The 20658-nt window shown below is 34.7% G+C and overlaps 1 protein-coding gene across 2 annotated transcripts; it reads left to right on the top strand.

The window, feature by feature from the left end:
* Nucleotides 1-217: 217 nt before the first annotated feature.
* LOC132165284 (putative RNA-dependent RNA polymerase 3) lies at nt 218-15002 on the top strand. 2 transcript variants are annotated; one of them, XM_059575780.2, is made up of 19 exons: nt 218-569; nt 1713-1818; nt 1903-2038; nt 2962-3039; nt 3771-3954; nt 4889-5084; nt 5169-5256; nt 5401-5544; nt 5808-5885; nt 6021-6077; nt 7217-7323; nt 9529-9677; nt 10039-10261; nt 10701-10926; nt 12141-12301; nt 12665-12830; nt 13960-14086; nt 14344-14507; nt 14630-15002. In XM_059575780.2, exons 1-19 carry the CDS (start codon nt 269-271, stop codon nt 14894-14896), a joined length of 2958 nt encoding a protein of 985 aa, XP_059431763.2. In that variant the 5' UTR covers nt 218-268; the 3' UTR covers nt 14897-15002. The 2 variants fall into 2 exon arrangements, with proteins under 2 accessions (XP_059431763.2, XP_059431762.2); XM_059575779.2 differs by having other exon boundaries at nt 6006-6077.
* The last annotated feature ends 5656 nt before the right edge of the window (nt 15003-20658 follow it).

Below are 20658 nucleotides of genomic sequence, written 5' to 3'. Positions count from 1 at the left end.
TAACTTAATTTTCAATTGTTCCACACCAGTATAAATAGCATTACTCTTACTCATAAATTATATTCAATTTTACGATTGATTTCTTATTTAAAAATTTAAATTATTTATTAAAATATTAACTGTTGTGTCTAAATCCACGTACACCTTCCTATTATATATTCTCTTCTTAAAGAAGCGGGAAATGTCTCACATTTGCTCCCGTTGAAGAACTCACAAACACTCTCTCTCTCTCTCTCTCTCTCTCTCTCTCTCTGTTCCTCTTACTCTAATGGCGGACCCTTGGTCTGCACAAGTTGCGCTCCCTGACGCGGTGGAGCAACTGCTCCAGAATATCTGCAGGGAGCAGAAGCAGGCGCCCCCAGGCGCCGAAGTGCGGCAGAAGCTAGCCTCGCTAGGTGAGGAAGCGGCTCTCGAGATCCTCCGTAAAATATCGGCCTCTTTCAACAGGAAAGGCCTCGGCGGATTCATCCTCTACATGATCGACAAAGCCTCCCCTCAGAGACTTGCCCCCGTCTTTCCTCTTCGCACTCCCTCCTTTGCTTCCCGCCTCATGTTCAGCCCGCCACAAGGTACCCACCCAAATTTTGCTATCTCATTTTGTTGACAACGCTTATTTCTACGGGAATTTTTCAATGATCACTGGATATAACTTGTTGAGATGCTACTTTTAAACGAATCGTTTGGTCTAATTCGCATTCTCATTGTTCTAACTCTCAGAGCGTTCTTTTTCTTCTGGCTCTGTTTGGCTACAAGGAAATGTTATTTATTTTAATTTTTATCTTCCCCTCGTTTTTTACTGTGAAAAATTGAGGGTTTATTATTTATACTTGCTTTTTCACTGTTGGAGTTTAAGCGGCCGAATGTTGTAAATACTAGTCCTCTGGTTTTCTAATATTTAGTGGATTACTGGATTTAGTCCTCTGGTTTTCTAATATTTGGTTTAGAACTTTTCCTTTCATATACTGTTTGAACTTTATTCTAGTAGTATTGTTTTATTAATCCGGCGCCCAATAGAAAATTGCTGACTCCGCCAGTGGCTTTGTTGGTTATTCTTCAACAAGAAATGCTATTCTTCACATCATAATCATGCTATGCTGATATGGCATGAGCTAATAGTCTTTGTTAAAAATAAAAAATCAAGGACTACTTGTCCATGTCACGTTAGCATAATGTGATTGTAGTGTGAAGTATAGGATTAGTAGTAGCTGCATTACTCTTCTTCATCATTGAAATTTCAAATTCGGGGTCCTATGAAGTCAACATGGTGTTAGATTTTTAAAATTTTGTTGGTCACGATTTGTATTTTCTTTGTAGGAGGGCTTAATCTTGAGCTTCATGCAGCATTTGCTTTAGAACCTCTGTAATTTTTTATCGGGTAGATAATAGTTCCTAGAATGTATTTTCCAAAAATGAGATGGGTGGTGCCCTTACTTGATCTCTAATTCCAGGGAATTTGAGAGGCACCCCACTTTGAGTTCACCAAAACATATTGTATCAGGCTTTATATGCTTCTTCCTAATTTCTAACTTTAATTTGTTTACATTTTGTTGGGGGAAGTTAGTTTAATTTGTATGACAGTGTTATACTATGCCCTTGCTTGATTTTATTCCATATGCAATAAACCAAATAGTGTTATATGATTTTTTTTTTTGGGGTACATTTTGTGCCCGTAAGTGGTGCTGTTACTCACACTCCAATAATAATAATTCAAGGGAATCTGAGAGGCTCACCCTCTTCAAGTTTGAGTTCAGAGAAGTTAGCGGCCTGGGGAGAACTTGAGTTTCGAAAGGCATTTCTAATACTGAGTTATATTGGGGAGTAAGTTTTCCTTGCTTTCGACTGGTAGTTGCGGTTACTGCATACTATGCTCATGCTAAGCTGCTTTTTTGATTTTTTCTACAGAAACCTGCTGGAGGATATTGATGATATTTCTGCCGATGAAATTAGGAGTCTGAAACATTTAGGGATGCTAGATTTTGAAGAAAGAGTTTGGGAAACCTTGGGAAAAAAATATATTGACGAAGAAGACCGGCTAATGGTGAATATTATGTTCTAATTGTTGTTGACCTATGATGCTTACCGTTTCTTGACTAATTTCTTAATGCCAGAGAAGTCCACTGAATATATATAAAAGATTGAAGTTGCTTTCCTCTTCATATTATGAAAAAGTAGTTTTTTTTTTTTCCTCTAAAAAAAGAACTGTTTATCTGAAACAGTAATGTATATACTTGTGACTTGATTCAAATAATCGGAAGGAACCTACAAATGCTATTTTTATGAAGTGATATCTTAACAATTAGTAGGGTTTCTGAGTACATAAAATAGACAGCCATGTCTTCTATGTTCTCTTTGCTCTTTTTTATTCCAGGTGATTCATTAAAGAGATGAATAAATGGCCTCTTAATATATCCTCACATCCGTAAATTTGTTTGAGCTAGGAATCTTTTGTTGTGTGGTTGATATGTTTTAGATGAGCGAATCCATGAGTTCCCAGCAAACAGTAAAAAGAAAAAAAAGAAAAAAAAAGGAGAGAGAGAGAGAGAGAGAGAGAAGATTTAATCTGGGAAATGTGCTGAAATCGGTGAAATCAAAGGGCATTACTTGAATGCTGGTGGTAACAAGTTGCTTCGATTCAAAATCTGATTAGTTATTCTCCAATTACTATAATTAGAACCATCCTACCTGTTTCTATTAGCATTTTATGTGCAAAATTGACTCCGCTTTCTAAACTTTATTGAGCTAATCTAGTTATTGGATAAATGGAATTCAATTAGAAAATGTGAATGTTATCTTCTGTCTGATGGTGGATAAATTTCAAATAAGGGTTCAATTTTATTATTGAGTATTTGAGAGGTAAATGCTCTCCGGCCAGCAGTGTTAACTTCTCTTTTTAAGTCATCAGCCTCCCTTGTATCAACTGCAATATTTGCTTAACCCTTTTCTGTTTTCGGGGTCTTGCAGACTCTTGATTGGGATGCGAAAAAGACGACACATCTGTATCATTGTCATGTTTCTCTGGATGGGAAATACAGGTTCAAGGTTTGTATGTATCCTCCATTGTATACATAGAGCATGCCCAAACACAAGCAGATACATGTATGTGATCACATAAACCGACTTCTATTTTGAGGATGATTTTTTCAAATCTACTTAACTCATGGAAGTTTACCTCAATTGCTGGTGTAAAATTGATTAAGGTTCTGTGGGAAGCTGTATTCTAGGTCATCATAACTTAACTTCCCTCATAGAAATGTAATACAAGTACATGCATGAGACACACTACTATTGTCAATTATCATAGAGGAAGGTTGTGCCTTCTGGGTTCAATTTCTTGGGTGGCAGTGATTTATAGTAATTCATGCCAGTGCACATCAAGAATTGGTACTTGACACTTTCTATTATGAAAGGTTTGCATCTCAGTTCTGTTTGCTTCAGGGCTTGAGGTTGCACCGGTAATGTGTGTTGTCTTGTTGTCACCTAATTTTTTTTATGAAGAAAGTAGCTTCATAAAATAGCTGTATATGTTTTTCCTTAATAACACACGTTTAGAGTGCTCAAACACAGTACTTTAATCAATACATTGTCACCGATAAGCAATATTTTGTGGATCTCAAGCATTTATGCTCTTAACTTCTTTACAAAGTATTATGTTCTTATAAATTGACATCTTCATGTTTCAGTTCTTCATTATGAAGAGAGTTCTACTATTAATTTATCACTTCAAGATATTTTGTGCTAAATATATTGTTGTTTCATTTGACCATATTCAGGGCCCGTATTTACACGAAACAAAAACTCACCTACAAAGAGTTTTAGGTGATGAGAACGTTCTAGCAGTGAAGTTTGCTGAAGAGGTGGCAGGCAGGAGAATCTTATCCCGGGATTATTATTCTATTTACCAGAAGATTGCAAGAGAAGGGATTCGTGTTGGTTCCCGTCGTTATTGTTTTTTTGGTAAGCTATTCTTTATTGTATTTTTGAATGAACTTTACATTTTTGGTTAGTTCTTGTTTTCTTATTTTTACTTCTCTTTGTTCTTTGAACTGTACTATTGTTTAGAAGCAATTCAATTCAGGATGTGCACTTGATACTTTTCGATTTTAATGTTATACATACAAAAACAAGTTTTGGATCTTTTTCCCATTTCTGAAGTACTGTTCCTTTATTTTTCTTATCACTGAAATTTTTGCCCTTTCTTGTGTTTGGAGTGTGATTTCCTTTTTGAAAGGACCAACTTTGTATAAAGCGAGTAAGAGAGAGTTGCAAAATCTTGATAATTGTTTTTCCTTGTGCTGTCTCTCATATATGATTAAAACAAGTAGGTATCTGGAATTTTTGACTGTGGATGTACCGATTCACCTTCACACATGCACACTGCACACGGGCCACGCAAGTTCATCCCTACCTAACTTGTTTGGGTATATGGTCCCAAGGTTTTAAAGGATCCGTTTTTTGTTTTATTTTGTTTTGGGTATTTTGTTATTCTTATTACAGATAACAAATCTGAGTTTGTCATTTCCTTTTGAATAGGACCAAGTATGAGTTCAAGTAATGGTGCATGGTTCTTTGTCAGATCCAAGAGCCGAATTTTAGTTTGGGGGTGGAGGGGCAAAACTAAAAACAAAAAGATCTTTTGGGGGGTAAAAAAATTTTTTTTGGGGTCCATCTCATAAGTATCATAAAATTTAAAGGACTTTTTAAAATTTTAGCCAAAGGGTGGTTTTGCACCTGGTCAGATCCTATATTTTTCCCTTGCTTGTTATCTTATTCGAGTCATAATTTAGGTTCCAGTAACATGCAAATAGATAAACCTAAAAGATTTCTTATCAAGTTGGCTTGTTAAAAGACCTAGCATAATTGATACTTTCTTGATTTGGTTATTGGTCAGTGTTTAAAGATGGCGGAAGAGAAGAAAGGAAGAAAAACTCAACTACTTCACCTGTCAAATGTTTTTTCATTCGGATGGAGTCTAATGCTACTATTGATCAGAGCGAATATATATTATCTAGGAAAACAGTTAATGAAGCAAGAGCGGTATTTATGCATGCACATGGATTGTCTAGTGTGACCAGCTTTATGGCTAGGTACGTAAACAATTCAAAGCATCTCTTTTTCAGAGCCATATCTGAGCACTTTCTCAAGTCTTTGTGTGTATTATCCTTATTCAGGTTTTCTCTTATCTTGTCCAAGACCGTAAAGCTAGAAGTTGATGTAGCATCTGTTAATATTGAAGTAATTGAAGATGTACTTTGCAGGGTACGATCTTTGAATTATTTTTCCAGTGAGATTTCCTGCATTCTGTGAATGTAGTTATATTCAATTCTTTTTACTAATTCCATCAACATGCATTGTACTCTTCTTCTTTTTTTTTTTTCCTTTTCCTCTTTGGGTGAATTGCAGGATAGAGATGGCAATATTGTCTATGATAAAGATGATAAACCTCGTATACTTACAGATGGAACTGGTTTCATATCTGAGGATTTAGCATTGCTTTGCACTCATGATATTTACAAAGGAGAACAAATCAGAGATGAAAATATTGAGGTTTGTGATACTGGATTGTTTCCTTATAAGATGCACTTTGACAGCCTATATGTTGCAGTTTGAAGTGACGAATATAAAATTTTTTAATTTCTTGGAACATATTCCAGTTTATGTTAACTGATCTGAATTATGTACACATGGCTGGATGTTTTATATACCATGTTGTCTTCTTGTCTTCTGTATTTTTTTTAAGACTAGTATGTCCTCTAATCTTCTGTTACGTAACTAATCTTTCGACTAATGGTCTGTTTTAATATTATCAGAGAAGTTCCGAACTTGATGAACTTGCGGGGAAAATTTTGGCAATGATGAAACAACCAAAATCTCAAACCCGAGAACTGGTATGTTGATCTAGTACTGGGGCATGATTTTCTCTTTTTGAGTCTTTGTTGATGTGTTTCATTTATTTTGGGCTTGGAATTCTTTTCATTCTTTCTCACATCTTTTTGGCTGTTTTCTAGCCTTTGCTGATCCAGTTCCGTCTCTTTAACAACGGTTGTGCTATCAAGGGAACTGTTTTGGTCAATAAAAAGGTAGTTTTATTGTCAGTTTCTATTGGAGAAAAGAATGTATTGGTTTGTCATCTCTAAAAGTTACTTCCAAAGGATCCAGCTTTAACTGAAAATGAATATACTTGCTATGACCACAAACAAAGTAATGATGAGTCTAGAATGCAATTTTTATTCAATTTAGTGCCGGTGGATGGCCTTATAGTTGGAATTTTATTGGAATAGAATGTTTTAATTTGTATGGAACATATCAAATTGGGGCATTAGTGGAACAGATTAGACAACACTGCCAACATGACCTTGATGCTATTTTTTAATCATATATCACCTGACTGTATGCCTCTTTCACTGCAATATATTATGATGTTGAATAACATGGATTAAATATCATTTTTGGCCAATATTAATTGGAAATCACCTCCAATTTCTATTAAATAATAACGTAATTTTTTTTCTTCTCATAATTGAATATCATTCAACCTTAGTCACAGGTTTATTTCTAATAATTATGTAAATTTAGAAACTTATTGTAACACTCTAGGAAATTAGTTTCACATTAAGTGGGTGGGCTACGACAGTGTTGCATGAGTGTCAAATCCCACATTGGTTATATACTAAGTGAAATTTGTCTTTAGTAGTGAATTTAGGAATTCCAGTTGTATTATAATTAGTTCTTTTGGAATAATAGCATAGATGTGGTTAGCGTTTATTCTGAGTTCTGAAAAATGGTATCAGAGCAAAGTAGTAACACCATGTGGTGCTGGGGCATTATATTATGTGGATCCTAAAGCATGCGTTGGGGATTTGAGTGGGAAAGATTGTGACGCCCCGTAAAATTAGTCTCACCTTGGGTGGGTGGATTGTGAAAATATTATTACATGAGTGGCAAGTTCCACATTGGTTCTTTACTATGTATGTAGCTAGCATTTTTCGTAGGTCGTGACACTTACACTCTGAAGTTAGTGTAATACATTATGCACATCACTTCAGGGTTAATGGTACTAATTTTAGTTTTGATTTCTAATATGTTGTGTTTGTTGAAGGTTCCTAATTGGCTGTTGAGGCTCTTAGCTCTGTTCTTCTTTATTTTTTGTCTTGTTCTAGTTTCCTTTTTCTTCTTATATTGCATACCTTTTTTGGTGTTTTGTATTCAAATTTTGTAGCTTCCTCCTAGAACAATTCAAGTTCGACCTTCAATGATTAAAGTTTGGACAGATCCAAAACTTACAAATATTAGAACGGAGAATTCATTTGAGATAGTAGGAACAAGGTATTCATCATTTCACCCTTACTTTTACTTGATTTTGCAATTTATATGTCCTCTTCAGTTGACATGGTAGTTATTTCCATTATAATCTTGTTACTAAAGTATCATTTAATCTGAATTTACTTTGAAAATGGCCTATTTTTGGAACAATCAAATGTACTCAAGGTTCAAAATGGAGAAAAGGAAAATTATAATTATTCAGAAAAAAAGGATATTTAAATTTTTGTTCTTCATGCTGATATTTGTATGTGAATGGCTTTGGTGCAGGAAGTTTACCTAGGATAGTGTCTTAGAAATATGTAATTATTTGCATTGTAGGTAAAGCTTGGGGTTGATGACGAGTCAACCATTGCCTGACAACAATTGAATCAATATGTAAAGTAGGGTAAATTGCATTTCCTCACCTAAGCTATGAGGCTAATTTGTAGTATCTACCCTACCGTTAAAGTTTTTCGGGGTAAATACTTTTTTTAGTACCTATGCTTTGCCTCGTTATCAAATAGCTACCTCAATTTGCAAAAGTATCATAAATGGTACATGTACACATCTTATAAACACAGTTGGTACTTTCCTGCATTTTTCATCCAAAAGCTTCACGATTGTCACGTCAAACCTATCAGTGACTGTCACATGTCCGATATGCCATATTAGTACTATTTTAAAAAAAAATAATAGTAATAAAATAAAAATTTAGGGGCTGGCTCCACCACTCCCTTTGGCCAAATGGGGGTGGCCCGAATGGCCGGGGGTGGTTGGTTTGACTACTACTTGGATGGCCATAAGGGGTGGTCGAGCCACCCCCTAATTTTTATTTTTTTAATTTTTTTATTCATGTTTATTTTTAAATTATACTAATGTGGCACATGGGAGGAAAAATTTAGGGGGTGGCCGTGGGTGGTTTCAGCTACCCCAGGCTGGTCATAGACCATCCCCTATTTTTTTTAAAAAAATTTCTTTTTAAGTAATACTAGTGTGACATATGGGACATGTGGCAGCTGTTGATAGGTTTGATGTAGTGGACCGTTAAGCTTTTAGAAAGAAGTACCAACTCTATTTATAAGATGTCACATATAATCTTTAATTATTTAAAAGTTTTTGAGATTCTTGTTCATAGAAAGGTTTTAAACCCCTCATATTTTGACCATAAGCAAAATCCTACCGAACATGTGTCGATTTTCACAGTAGTAGTGAGATGGAACTGCCCTTGAAATCCAACAAATCTTTGCATGTCGAGAAACGTTTTAACAATAAACTCTGTTGGCCTTGTACCATGAGGCAGTGAAAGAAGGAACCACGCCGGACAGATTAATAATACTGTCCATTGTCAAGGAAAGAAAATGCTCAATGACTTCAAAACTCTGTTGAAAACTGCAATACCCTGCTGAGAACCTTTTAACTAGCGACAGCAACCTTACAACTCCCGCACCTCCCTACCACATTTCAAGTCTAGTCTTCAATGGAAGACTTCCATTAAATAGGGTTCATGAGGCAGAGACACCATTAATTGCTATGATTTGTAGGCACTTATATTTGAAAATTGGCATGTTGGACACTTGAGGACATGAGACCTGAATCTCCTATGTCTGACACTTGCTTTGAGTCTGCTAAGTAAGTTCACCTTCTGGACATGTCCTTATGTCTTGATTTGCTAGTTGCAGAGCTGACACCTAGTGTGCATTGAAACTTGAGACTCTTCTTTACGTCTACAAATCACGGGCTAATACCCATTGTTGCCAAAGTGGTCTGGAGCTGGTTCATGAAATGTGAAACACATTCATTTAGCAAATGTGGTGTATGTTGGTGTGCAAAGAAACTAGTAGTGATAATTGAGATTGAGTTTGCTATGCTAATTATGGAAAATTAACACACGGAAATTTAAATTTTACTCGCTATTGAATTAATTGATAAAAAATAGTTCTTGGTTGATGTGGTTGACTCTAAAAGATTTCACCCACTGACCAACTATATTAGTACAAAGTGTGCTATTATAGTTTATATAGGAAATCATTTTCCGCAGATGCTTGTTCGTGATTTGAGACATAACAATAGCAGTCATATGATATTACAATTCTATGGTTTGCTTGTATTGATGTCAGTTTTGATTATATTATTTATCATGAAAAGAACATTCAGATATATTGAAGTGCTACTTCTGTTTATTTCTATTGTTTAAGGCGATATTCTAATTTTTAAGTTCTAATCTGACAGTCGTAAGCCCAAGAGAGCATTTTTGTCAAGGTATTTGATTGCACTTTTAAGCTATGGAGGGGTCCCAAAGGAATATTTCATTGAAATAGTTAAGAATGCTTTAAGGGATGGTCATGGCGTTTTCTCCGATAAGCGTGCAGCACTAAAAGGTAGTCTTTCTGATAAAGCTTGTTTGTAGGATATGGGTTTCCATAATGTTTCTCTTATCTTTGTTACTATTGTTATTATGATTACTATTACTGTTATGTTTACTTTTACTGTTACCATTATTATTTATGGCATTATTGGGAGCAAAATCTTATGTTTTGCTATCTTTCTATGCATTCATTGGCCATTTTGGCGTTAAGGCTTCTTTTTTTTTTTTTTTTTCCGTGTTGAATGTTTTTATTTGCTTCTTATTGGCTTTCCGCAATCTCACCAAAAGAGTGATAATACTTGTCTGTTTCATTTACTTCTCTTTCAATGTACAAATCCTTGATGGATTTCCTTCAATTCTTTTGCTTTATGCAGTTTCCATCCGCCATGATGACACGGATGATTTTAGTGCAGCAAGAATGATTTTATCAGGGATACCTCTTGATGAATCATTTTTGCAACATTGGCTGTCTATACTGATAAAGATGGAAAAAAGAAGTCTTGGACAAGGAAAGCTTCCAGTACCGGAATCTTACTATTTAATGGGGACTGCTGATCCCACTGGAATCCTTGAGAGTGATGAAGTTTGTGTTATTCTGTATGTATGCTGTTTAACATGTTTTTCATTTCTTTATGGTTGAAACCATTGGAGCATTTTAAGAAAAAAAGGAGAAAGCAACCATACAAGTATTGGACAACAAATATTTTGAAATTTATATTCCAACAGGTATGTTTTATTGAAAATTTTGAGAGATTCCCCTGTTATACTTTACTTTGATCTTTGAACCGCACTAATACAAAGAGAATTTGTCTGTCTAGTTCATGCTCTACCATTATGGTGGCATTGAATTACAATTTGTTGTTCGAATCGAGATTCTTTTGCAAAGACTGCACGAGTAGATACAGTTTCTATTTTCTTAATTATTATTTTTTTTTTGTCAATATGTATCGACTTCAGTGGCAATTAATAAGGTTTTTTTTATACTTATTTCATATGTCTGTGTGTGTGTGTTCTTATCTTTACACATTATATGTAGTGACAATGGACAAATTTCGGGAAAGGTATTAGTCTACCGGAATCCTGGTTTACATTTTGGCGACATTCATGTTTTGAAGGCCACCTATGTGAAAGCCTTAGAATCTTTTGTTGGAAACGCCAAGTATGCTATATTCTTCTCTTGTAAAGGTCCACGGTCCTTGGCGGACGAAATAGCAGGTGGTGATTATGATGGTGACATGTATTGGGTCTCAAGAGACCCCCAGGTAAGCGTTTTCATTTATTTTAGTTTCAGATGATTTCTTCATTTCTCCCATTTTTTCATTTTTGTGGGTATAATCTTATTTTCTGAGTGTCTTGCAATCTTAATGCTTTTCCTATCTTTCGGTATTTTGCTTTCGACGTGTTCGTAGGGTTTCTCTTTTTTGTGAACCTCTTAATTCATGTCAAAATTTTGGTCTAACAAATTCAAATAATACTCTAAAAAGTATTTAAACTACTTAAGGTTGAATACACAAGTCTTAGCTCAATTGATCTCATTCTAGGAATAGTGGTTCCCCTTGATATAGTTCTACTCTAGCTTTCATAAGGCATTCTTTCTTATGTTATGTGTTAATTACTCTTCTTCATAATCAATGCTCTCTTGGCAATTACTCTATAACTTGTGAACATGTTGTTTACGAAAAGGCCAACATAGAACAACGTCTATTGTTGTATTGGAAAATCTTCACTTTTAACTTCAACAGTTTAAAAAGATTAGGCCCTCTTAGGAGTGCTACTCAATTAATGGCACTATTTCAGTGAATTTTTTTTCTCTTCCATCTCCTTTCTCCCTTTATTGATTATGGATAGCATGAATGTGGGGGAAAAAAGATCATGTTTGGTATCTCTTGACCATAATTTTTCTTATTTTCCTACAGATACTCCATTTTTTAAAGCTTCCTGTATGCTATATAATGCTAACGAAAATTTTACAGTCAAAGTATCCATAATTCTAGCTTAAAGTAGAGCACACTCTAGTTTTTCAGCAGAAGACTTGCACACTTCGACCATTTCTAAAATATTTCCAAAGTAGGCCATCAGTAATGTATTCCCTACCATTGGCCAAAGTCAGGCCCTTGTATATCACCAAAAATGTACCAGGTTAACATCTCCCACTATTGCTCTTTAGCTAGTTTAGAGGTATGATTTATTGTATCGCGATGGCTATTGGTGTCAACACGACCTAGGTTTTTTGAGGAAACTAAAGTCGAAGTTATCAAGTCTTTATTCAAGAAACACAGTAAGAACATGATCTTTAAACTTATGAAGCCTTCTTTTTTGATAAGTAAACTTATGAAGCCTTCTTAACTGAAGATCATTTGTTTCCCCGAGTATTATGATGTACTAAATTGGCATTTCAAATGTCGCCCTTGTGTGCATGTGTGGGTACTAGTTAATTTCTTTATACATTGAGCACTTATTATTGAAATTACTTCAGCTATTGAAATATTACAAAGGGAGTGAGCCTTGGACACCGACTTCTTCAATGCAAAATGTACCCAATCATAATGTACTCAATAAAAAGCCAAGTGATTTTTCAGCTGAGAAACTTGAGGAAGAGCTCTTTAAACTGTTCCTGACAACTAGGTTTCAGCCAAGGTATGCACTTAACATATATCTATTAATTATGGATTATAAAATTAATGCAAATAGATTTTGACCAGATGTGTAATGAACAATTAAGGGTAATGGTCCAGGGAAAATAGATTTTCTCTGAAAATCATTTTAGCTTTAAAATTTCTCCCCTTTTTGAAGTTTCAACTAATTGTTGGATCTCGAAAACCTTATTCTCTGGACTGTGAGTTTGTAATGCCAAAATTAAATCAGACGGAATTCATATAAATATGGCTTTTCATTCCACAATCAAGTCATAGGGTTTCCTAGGTATTGTTTACATCAGGAACCTGGTATGGAGATCAACCTTTACTATCATGAAACCATGATGTTTTCTGCTGTTTACAGCTATGCTATGAGTGAGGCAGCTGATAGCTGGTTGGCATTAATGGATCGGCTTCTGATTCTGGGAGAGAATTGTATTGAAGAGAAAGATCACGTGAAAGCAAAGATACTTCAGTTGATTGATATTTACTATGATGCTTTAGATGCACCGAAAAAGGGTGGACGAAAGGTTAGTTCTGTTTTTTTTTCTAGATACCCGGGACTTTCTACCGGTTCCAATATGGTTAGGTATGAAATTAGGCTGATTAACTTGTGAACTATTTATATCAAGTACCTTCTCAGGCTGAAATGTTTCAAAGCTCACCACCACATGGCACTTGACTTTTGAGCTTTTTTAACTTCAAAGCATGGTCCAACAGTAGATTGCATGTGGGTCATGTAGCAACCAGCAAAAATGGGAGATGTATTTAGATAATAGAGGGGACTAGAAAGGGCTTTGAACCTGTGAACCAGCATGCTCTGCACATACAAGTTGTTTTGGTGGGGGTTGTATTAGGTTTTTAGTAGTTGAGTGCTGCATAAGTCGGATTAGGCTTAAGTGTTTACATGAAATTAAATGTGAATAGGATTCATTTTCGGGACAAGAGGGACTTATCAAAAAATATAATAATTTCTGGACAAGAGGGATTGATGGAGGACAGGGGAATGAGCTTGGGGCAAAAGAGAAAGACGGTAAACCCCTTCCATTTGGTGGTCTGAAATACTTAGATACTTCTTACAGCATTTGTTCAAAATCCCTTATTTGCACTCAATAATTTCTGGGAGACCATTCTGCTCATATCTATTTAGCGTGTTAACCCCTGGTTTCTTGTACTCAATATAGTGATTATACCTCACAGAAGATGTTTCTGATTATAACCTCCCAGCAGTTGTTTCTATATTTTGGGTGATGGAGCTAATTCCTTGGTTGCATTCAAGGAATCAATTAATGCTTATAGTATGCCCGCTGTCTAGAGTGTAAGCCCTCTTGTTCAGCCTCCTGCTTGTCCGATCTATATGTTGTCTCTAATTTTGAGGGTTCACTAATGGATGGAAAGAAGAAGTTGTTGCCCTCCAGATATCAATGAATTTGTTATAAGCAAATTCTAAGGCAACAATCTTATCAGTAGGTGTTTTGGTGGTTAATGCGATGAAGTATGCTTGAGCAATCAATAATTAATAAAATCTGAAGGGCTTTGCTGCTTTATTAGCTGTTTTATTTTCATGATCCTTGATCTCCCAAGTTGCTTTGCAGTGACTGGTTCTACCTTGAATTTACTAACTTTTTTTTTTTTTTTTACCCCTTTTTTTCTAAATAGATTGAAGTTCCCAAAGAATTGAAGGCACAATCGTTTCCACATTACATGGAGAAGAAGAATTCTTACCCTTCTACATCTATTTTGGGTGTAATATATGATACTGTTAAGTCATATCAATCAGTGAAAGGTGAGGATTTTCTAAATTAAGAAGGTAATTATTTTCAATTATTCTTTCCCCCATGGTACGCTGACCGAAGATTGTCTATGCTATAAGTGAGCCAAAATAGGACAAATCTAATGTTTATAGAATAGAAGGAGGCAAATTGTCTTCCTCAAATTATGTTCTACTGCATTCTTCATTTCTATATTGTTTGCTGATAAAATCGTATCCTTAGAAGGCTTGAACATCATATGATGCTAATATATATACGTCGTGCTCTTCAGAAATTAGGAAACTCCCCTGTTTTGATGTTAAAGTCCCTAAAGCATGCTTGAACAAATGGAAGGAACACTACGAGCAATATAGGCAGGAGATGGCTAATGCCTTGCGTAATGGTGATGAGGGCAAAAATGAGGTTGCTGAGGAAGTCATACAAAAGTATAAGAAGGTGAGGCTTTAGTTTATTCTTCTTAAATTCTCAAATTTGCACTCCTATGGAAAGTAAATCGTGCCTTGAAAGTTGAAACCCCTTTTTCCCTTTTCTTGCTTTGCTAACTATTTTCTTGGCAGATATTGTATGGCGCTGCGGAATTTGAAGAGAGTAAAAGGGGGATGAAAGAAATCTTTGGTGAGGCTCTTGCAATATATAACATCACTTATGATTTTGCTAAGAGCAGAAGATCTGCCAGATATTGTGGCTTTACATGGAGAGTTGCAGGTCCAGCCCTACTCAAGTACCATGCCATGAAACCATGCGAAAGATCCATTCTCTTTCTCCCATCTGTTTTACGGGATATCCTTTGTTTTTTTTGTAGATGTTTTACGGGAGATCCTTAATTAACGGGATATTGGTATATTGTATCATAATTATAAATAAAGGACATGAAGTATTGTAGTGTAAATATGTATTATTATCGTATAAAATATGGTATATATATTTAGCTTGTCAAGTATATCGATCTGTCGCCATTTTCTTTGTGAAGGCATTAATTCATGATTTCAGGGTTAATCTATATATATATATATATATAATTAAGAATCGTGTTCATACCCTAGTCGGTGTCTGTCCAATTAAGCTAGTATAAGGATAAGTAAATACATGTGGAGCCTCTGAATATTAGTATGGATCGAGGAAATAATATTTCATAAAATCTTTCATATGGAGATCCTGTTGTTTGTTCTGGATCGATGCTTCATGAGGATTGTACGGAGTGAAGAAGTATGATATGAATATCCTGTTGCCTGCATGTGTAGTATAGCGGGGATGGAGATATTGTACGAAGTTAACAAAGTGTCATAGCAGGGTAATTTGGTTGTGGTCTTTATTCACCGTCTAAGAATGCATGTTTTTTTTTTTTTTTGATAAATTAAAAAAAAAAAAAGAAGTTATTATAAGTCATTTGTCTATTTTGTTGGAAATGCTCTATTATGAGCTATTTTTTTTATGTCTAGTAGCTACTTTAACATTTTTTTTTCTTATAGTGTAATAGTGAATATGCACTCTGCTGTCTCTTTCTTTCAATCTCTCTTCCCCACTTTCTTTCTTATGTTATGTGTTAATTACTCTTCTTCATAATCAATGCTCTCTTGGCAATTACTCTGTAACTTGTGAACATGTTGTTTAAGAAAAGGCCAACATAGAACATGATCTATTGTTGTATTGGAAAATCTTCACTTTTAACTTCAACAGTTTAAAAAGATTAGGCCCTCTAGGGGTACTGCTCAATTAATGGCACTATATTTCAGTGAATTTTTTCCTCTTCCATGACCTTTCTCTCTTTTTATGGATTATGGATGGCATGAATGTGGGGGGCAAAATATCATGTTTGGTATCTCTTGACCATAATTTTTCTTATTTTCATACGTACGGATACTCCATTTTTTAAAGCTTCCTTTATGCTATATAATGCTAACAAAAATTTTACAGTCAAAAGTATCCGTAATTCTAGCTTAAAGTAGAGCATACTCTAGTTTTTCAGCAGAAGACTTGCACACTTCGACCATTTCTAAAATATTGCCAAGATCTCACTTTTTCACATTTTTATTTGTAGATTTCCTATGTATTTAAGTTTTTTTCACCTTGTGATATATTCCTTCATGAGACAACTAAAGATGCTCTGTACTCTCTCCTTGCCTCTCCTCCGTGGGGGCAGTGCATGAGGCTGGTTTTTTCGAAACGCATTCTTGGTATTCCGTTTATTAGGCTCTTTTTGACAAACATTTTTGGGCAGCGGCGTTGGGCATATACTGTTCAGTCAGTTTGAAATTATCTGCCAAAAGACTGGAGGAGCATGGTCTAGTGAACAGGAAGCTTACTTCAAAACCGGCGCCTTTTCCAGCCTTCTTTCACTGTTCCAAAAATGCCCTTGCAGCATGTGATATTTCTTCTTGCTTTTCTTTCCTTCATTATTCAGAAAACTTCTGTCTTTCTTCAAAATAATAAAATAATAATTCATCAAATATATTGGGGTTGAAATATTTAACATTGATTAAGAATTAATACCTAAAATATAATGGGCCTTAATAATTAATTAATGGATCAACATTGAATTTATCAAGCATACCCATTTTAATTGAATATCTCTGAATTGTTCCAACCATATAAAACATTTTAGAGCTCCTTTTTTATTTTCAGGAAAAGTGTAAATAATGCGACTTTTAAAAGGAACATTTATCCATTTTAAACTTAGAAAGTGATTTGATAAATTATTAAATCCATAAACCGACATTAACGCCTGCTGATTATTACGTACGTACTCACACTGGCAGCAAACCGGTTAAATGGCATAGAAATTTGAGGCCACCTATTGTTGACGTGTCAAGTTGGGGTTGGAGTGTTGGGGCTTGGTCAACTACGTCTTAAAACTGCATGCATGACATACCACGTTACGAAGAGGAAGTCAACAACTTCTCATGACGTGCACGCCATGGCAGAATAAGTGGGCCTACATATGCCCGCAGTCGGCGCAATATTCAGATTCTTGGGTTGTGAATGTGAACAATATTTTGACTTATAGATTGAGGATGATGAGTTTCGGCATGGAGGTTCTTTACTCTCAGGGCCAAAGAATAAACGCTATCTATGCATTGAATTGTGTCTGTTTGGTGCAAATATGAGATTAAACCTATTGAATAGTCATAGGTTAGCGGATGATGTTGTCAGATTTGTGTGTTGATATCTTTGCTACCTATAACTTTAGCTTCGAATATGATTTACTTTAGAGCTTTTTGCACTGTTCGTAAGAGTTTTTACTCGCGACCATTTTATCAATGAATGAATATGAAATGTTTTCCTTCCAAAAAAAAAAGTTCTCATATTGGATTTGTTTAAAAGTAATGAAATACCTTATATACTGATGCGGCATTGTCAAATTCACCATTATATTTTTATTTTTATTTATTTTTAACAATGACAAATATTGACAATATCACATTAAACATAGTAAAATAATGGTAAGACAATAGGATGGTATATAGCATTTCTCTTGTTTTAAATTCAGTTACTGTTGAGGCCCAAACCTTCTACATCTAGGGACTAGGGATGATAATTTCTTCCCCTTAAGCCGGGATCTGTCCCACCCATATCTCTTCTTTTTATTATTAAATAGTACAAATTTTACTTAGCGCAGGATGTTTTATTACTTTTATAATTGTTAAAAAGGCGGAAATGGTGGAGATGGAAATGCATCTAGAAAATTGATCTTAAAGGTCTTGGCAGGGGGAGGGGTTCAACGGTGGGGAGAATTGGGGGACTTTTATTCCTCCAGACTGCATGATGTTTAAGGGAGACTTTCTTGATCTGGTTGGGCAGTGAGTGAGAGAGCATTAGACTTAGGGGACAAATGTAACATGGTTAAAAAGATAAACCTCTTGCTTGGAGTTGGGGATGCTACAGGGATTTTGACTTACGAGGGTCGGTGATAGTGGATACCCACTCACTCAAGGAAGTGACCTCAACAAAAAGAGAGGCTAGGGGCCGAAAGGCTCGAAAGTAAGAGCGTTAATTCTTTTATTGAGGTTTATGTTTAGCTTATTTATGGATATTCATTATATTTATTTTAATTAATTATTTTGTTTTTTTTCAACGAATGAGTTACACATCAGTTTAATAAGTCTCTGTTAATAATATAATTAGTACCCTTAGCATTTCTCTTTACTATAATATACTTACAAATTTATATGACAACCCACATTTTAAAGATATAGGTGTCACGTGAACTACTACGTGACAATCTATATTTTAGTGACTGTTATAGTAAATGCAACATGAACTAGCATATCAATTTGTAAATAATTTATAATAAAAATTATACTACTGCTAACAACATTATTTTTTCTAAAACATTTTTTTAAAAATAAATCAAAAATAAAAAGGGAGTTATATCGAGTGAGATCCGAAGCGAGGAAAAATTGAGAGTGAAATTTGAACTAATGACCTTTATTTCATGAAACATGATTCTCAGTCAATTAAATTATCTCTTATAGACCATATATTCAGGCATATAAATAAGAGTATAGACACCTTTCAAGGGTACTAAGCCTAGCAAAGAAATTGCTTAAAAAACAAACAAACAAACCAAAGTCATTCAATATGGGAGAGGGGAAATGCTGAAATGAGGATAAACATCAAAGCAAAAGCATCCTGCATCTATTAGTCAGAAAGGTGTACTGAAAGTCTGCATGTTTCTTTACCGATGAATCGCAAAAGAACCTTTTTCTTGCTTCATTTGGATTCGCTTTAGCTCCGAGTCTCACGAGCTAGTACATGAACTTTTCTTCGTGACAAGGCCAAGATGCTAAACTTAGCGAGGAAGTTGCTCAGCAAAAGAATAATAATAATAAACTAAAGCAAGAAGTTAAACACCAAAGCATATATTTGTTTGAGAATATTATATTTTTATTTTATAATTGTTTAATACTGTTGATGTGACACTATTAATCGGTTATTATATATATTTTCATTTAAATAATAATTAATTCAATAATTAGTTGAGAGTATTATGTCATTTTTAAATGAATGTTAAATTAAATTACAATATCTAACCTTTTTTTCTTGTGAAAAAGGTATTCATTTGTACCAATTTTATTTACCAATTGTTAATGCAATGAACATCTACAAAAACCTCAAGTTGCCTTTCGAGGAAGAGCTTCGCTTGCACCTACAAAATAAAGGAGGAGTTGGTTATACGGCCACCAATTTGGAGACCGAAGATGCTTCAACAGTCAAGTTAATAAGGAGATTGAGGGAGAGTTGATCGTTGCAGTGTATCCCATGGGAGCAGTGGTGCATCCTGCTATTGGTCTTGGGCATGATGTAGAGTTATCCATATGTACATCTTTTTAAGCCTATTTGAACTCTTTTAACAGTTGGACTTCAAAACCCCGTTGTTGTGTTGTAAACCCCTTCCTTAAATCCTAGTTGTAAGATAACTTAGTAAATTGGTATTAAAGTTATTTAGTAACGCATCATGTGGTAATGTCAGCACCATATGAACATCATTGGTTTAAGGAGGGGGGGGGGGGGGGGGGGGGGGGGAGAGGAAGATAAAGAGAGAGAGAGTTTAACACTTTGGTCCTATGTTGAGAAAATGAGTAGCTCACATAGATAGTAAGTGGTTTATAATAGATACTCATAAGTTCTAAGTTCCACATAATTTACTTATTAAATGAAATTAGGCTTTTTAAGTGATTATAATAAAGCTCTAAATTGACTAATTTTTTTTATAATCATGACATAAATGTAACTAGCATTTTTTTTTTTTAAAGATCATTACATTTGTGGTATGGTCAAGCCAATAAATCGCAAAAAAAACCTTTTGCTTGCTTCGTTCGGATTCACTTTAGAGCATGGAATCACAGTATATGCACCTTTTTTCTTGACAAGGCTTAAAGTTGCTCAAGAAAAAAAAACAAAAAAAATTAAACAAGAAGCATTTACCAAGTAAGAAAAGTAATCCCATGTTTGATTTTGATTTTGATTTTGATTTTATAATTGTTCAACAATATTGTTAATGTTGCACTTCAAATTAACCATCACTTTTTTTTATTAAAAAAAAAAAAAACAATAGTATTTTTCTTAATTTTTTTTTTTTAAGCAAAAAATGGTAGGTCGGGAAGATTAATTGTAGTTATCCTATCTAGGCGTGACCATAATAGCACCTACCCGCTGAAAGCCGCACATGAGAAGCCTAAATAGTAAAAACTACATGCGTTCCCTCAAGTCCGACTGAGCCATAATCTGATTCAGTCTCATCAAAAAATCAATGAAAATTCAAGTCGGTTAATACTAATCAAGCATATATAAAAATTCTCCATTGCAAAAATTTGAACTCACACCTTAACATATGTTTTAACCAATTAAAAGTTTTCTTAAGCCATTCAATCAGTACCGTTGATGGTTTAACAATAGTTAGATAAGAGTACGAGATGGTCTTATTAAATGGATGTGAGATAAAATTTTCTTGTTTTGGATTTCACTTTAGCTCAAAATCTCAGTGCATTTCAACTCTTTTCTTGGAGTAATCCTATATATAAAATATATATATATTCTCACTCCACTTTTCTATTTTCACACTTTGTAAGTGAGTTGTAAAACTATT

This window comes from Corylus avellana, chromosome 11 (assembly GCF_965113065.1).
Source record: "Corylus avellana chromosome 11, dhCorAvel1.hap1.2, whole genome shotgun sequence".
NCBI classification, from domain to species: domain Eukaryota; kingdom Viridiplantae; phylum Streptophyta; class Magnoliopsida; order Fagales; family Betulaceae; genus Corylus; species Corylus avellana.
Note: the sequence above shows the minus strand (reverse complement) of the source record. Positions and strands in the feature narration are given on the sequence as shown.

Bases quoted from the DNA above. Each gene is read 5' to 3' on its own strand.
- LOC132165284 (XM_059575779.2), top strand. From the start codon at position 269: ATGGCGGACCCTTGGTCTGCACAAGTTGCGCTCCCTGACGCGGTGGAG. The intron at 7,324-9,528 runs GTATTCATCATT...CTAATCTGACAG, and splicing joins TTTGAGATAGTAGGAACAAG to TCGTAAGCCCAAGAGAGCAT. The intron at 10,927-12,140 runs GTAAGCGTTTTC...AAATTACTTCAG, and splicing joins GGGTCTCAAGAGACCCCCAG to CTATTGAAATATTACAAAGG.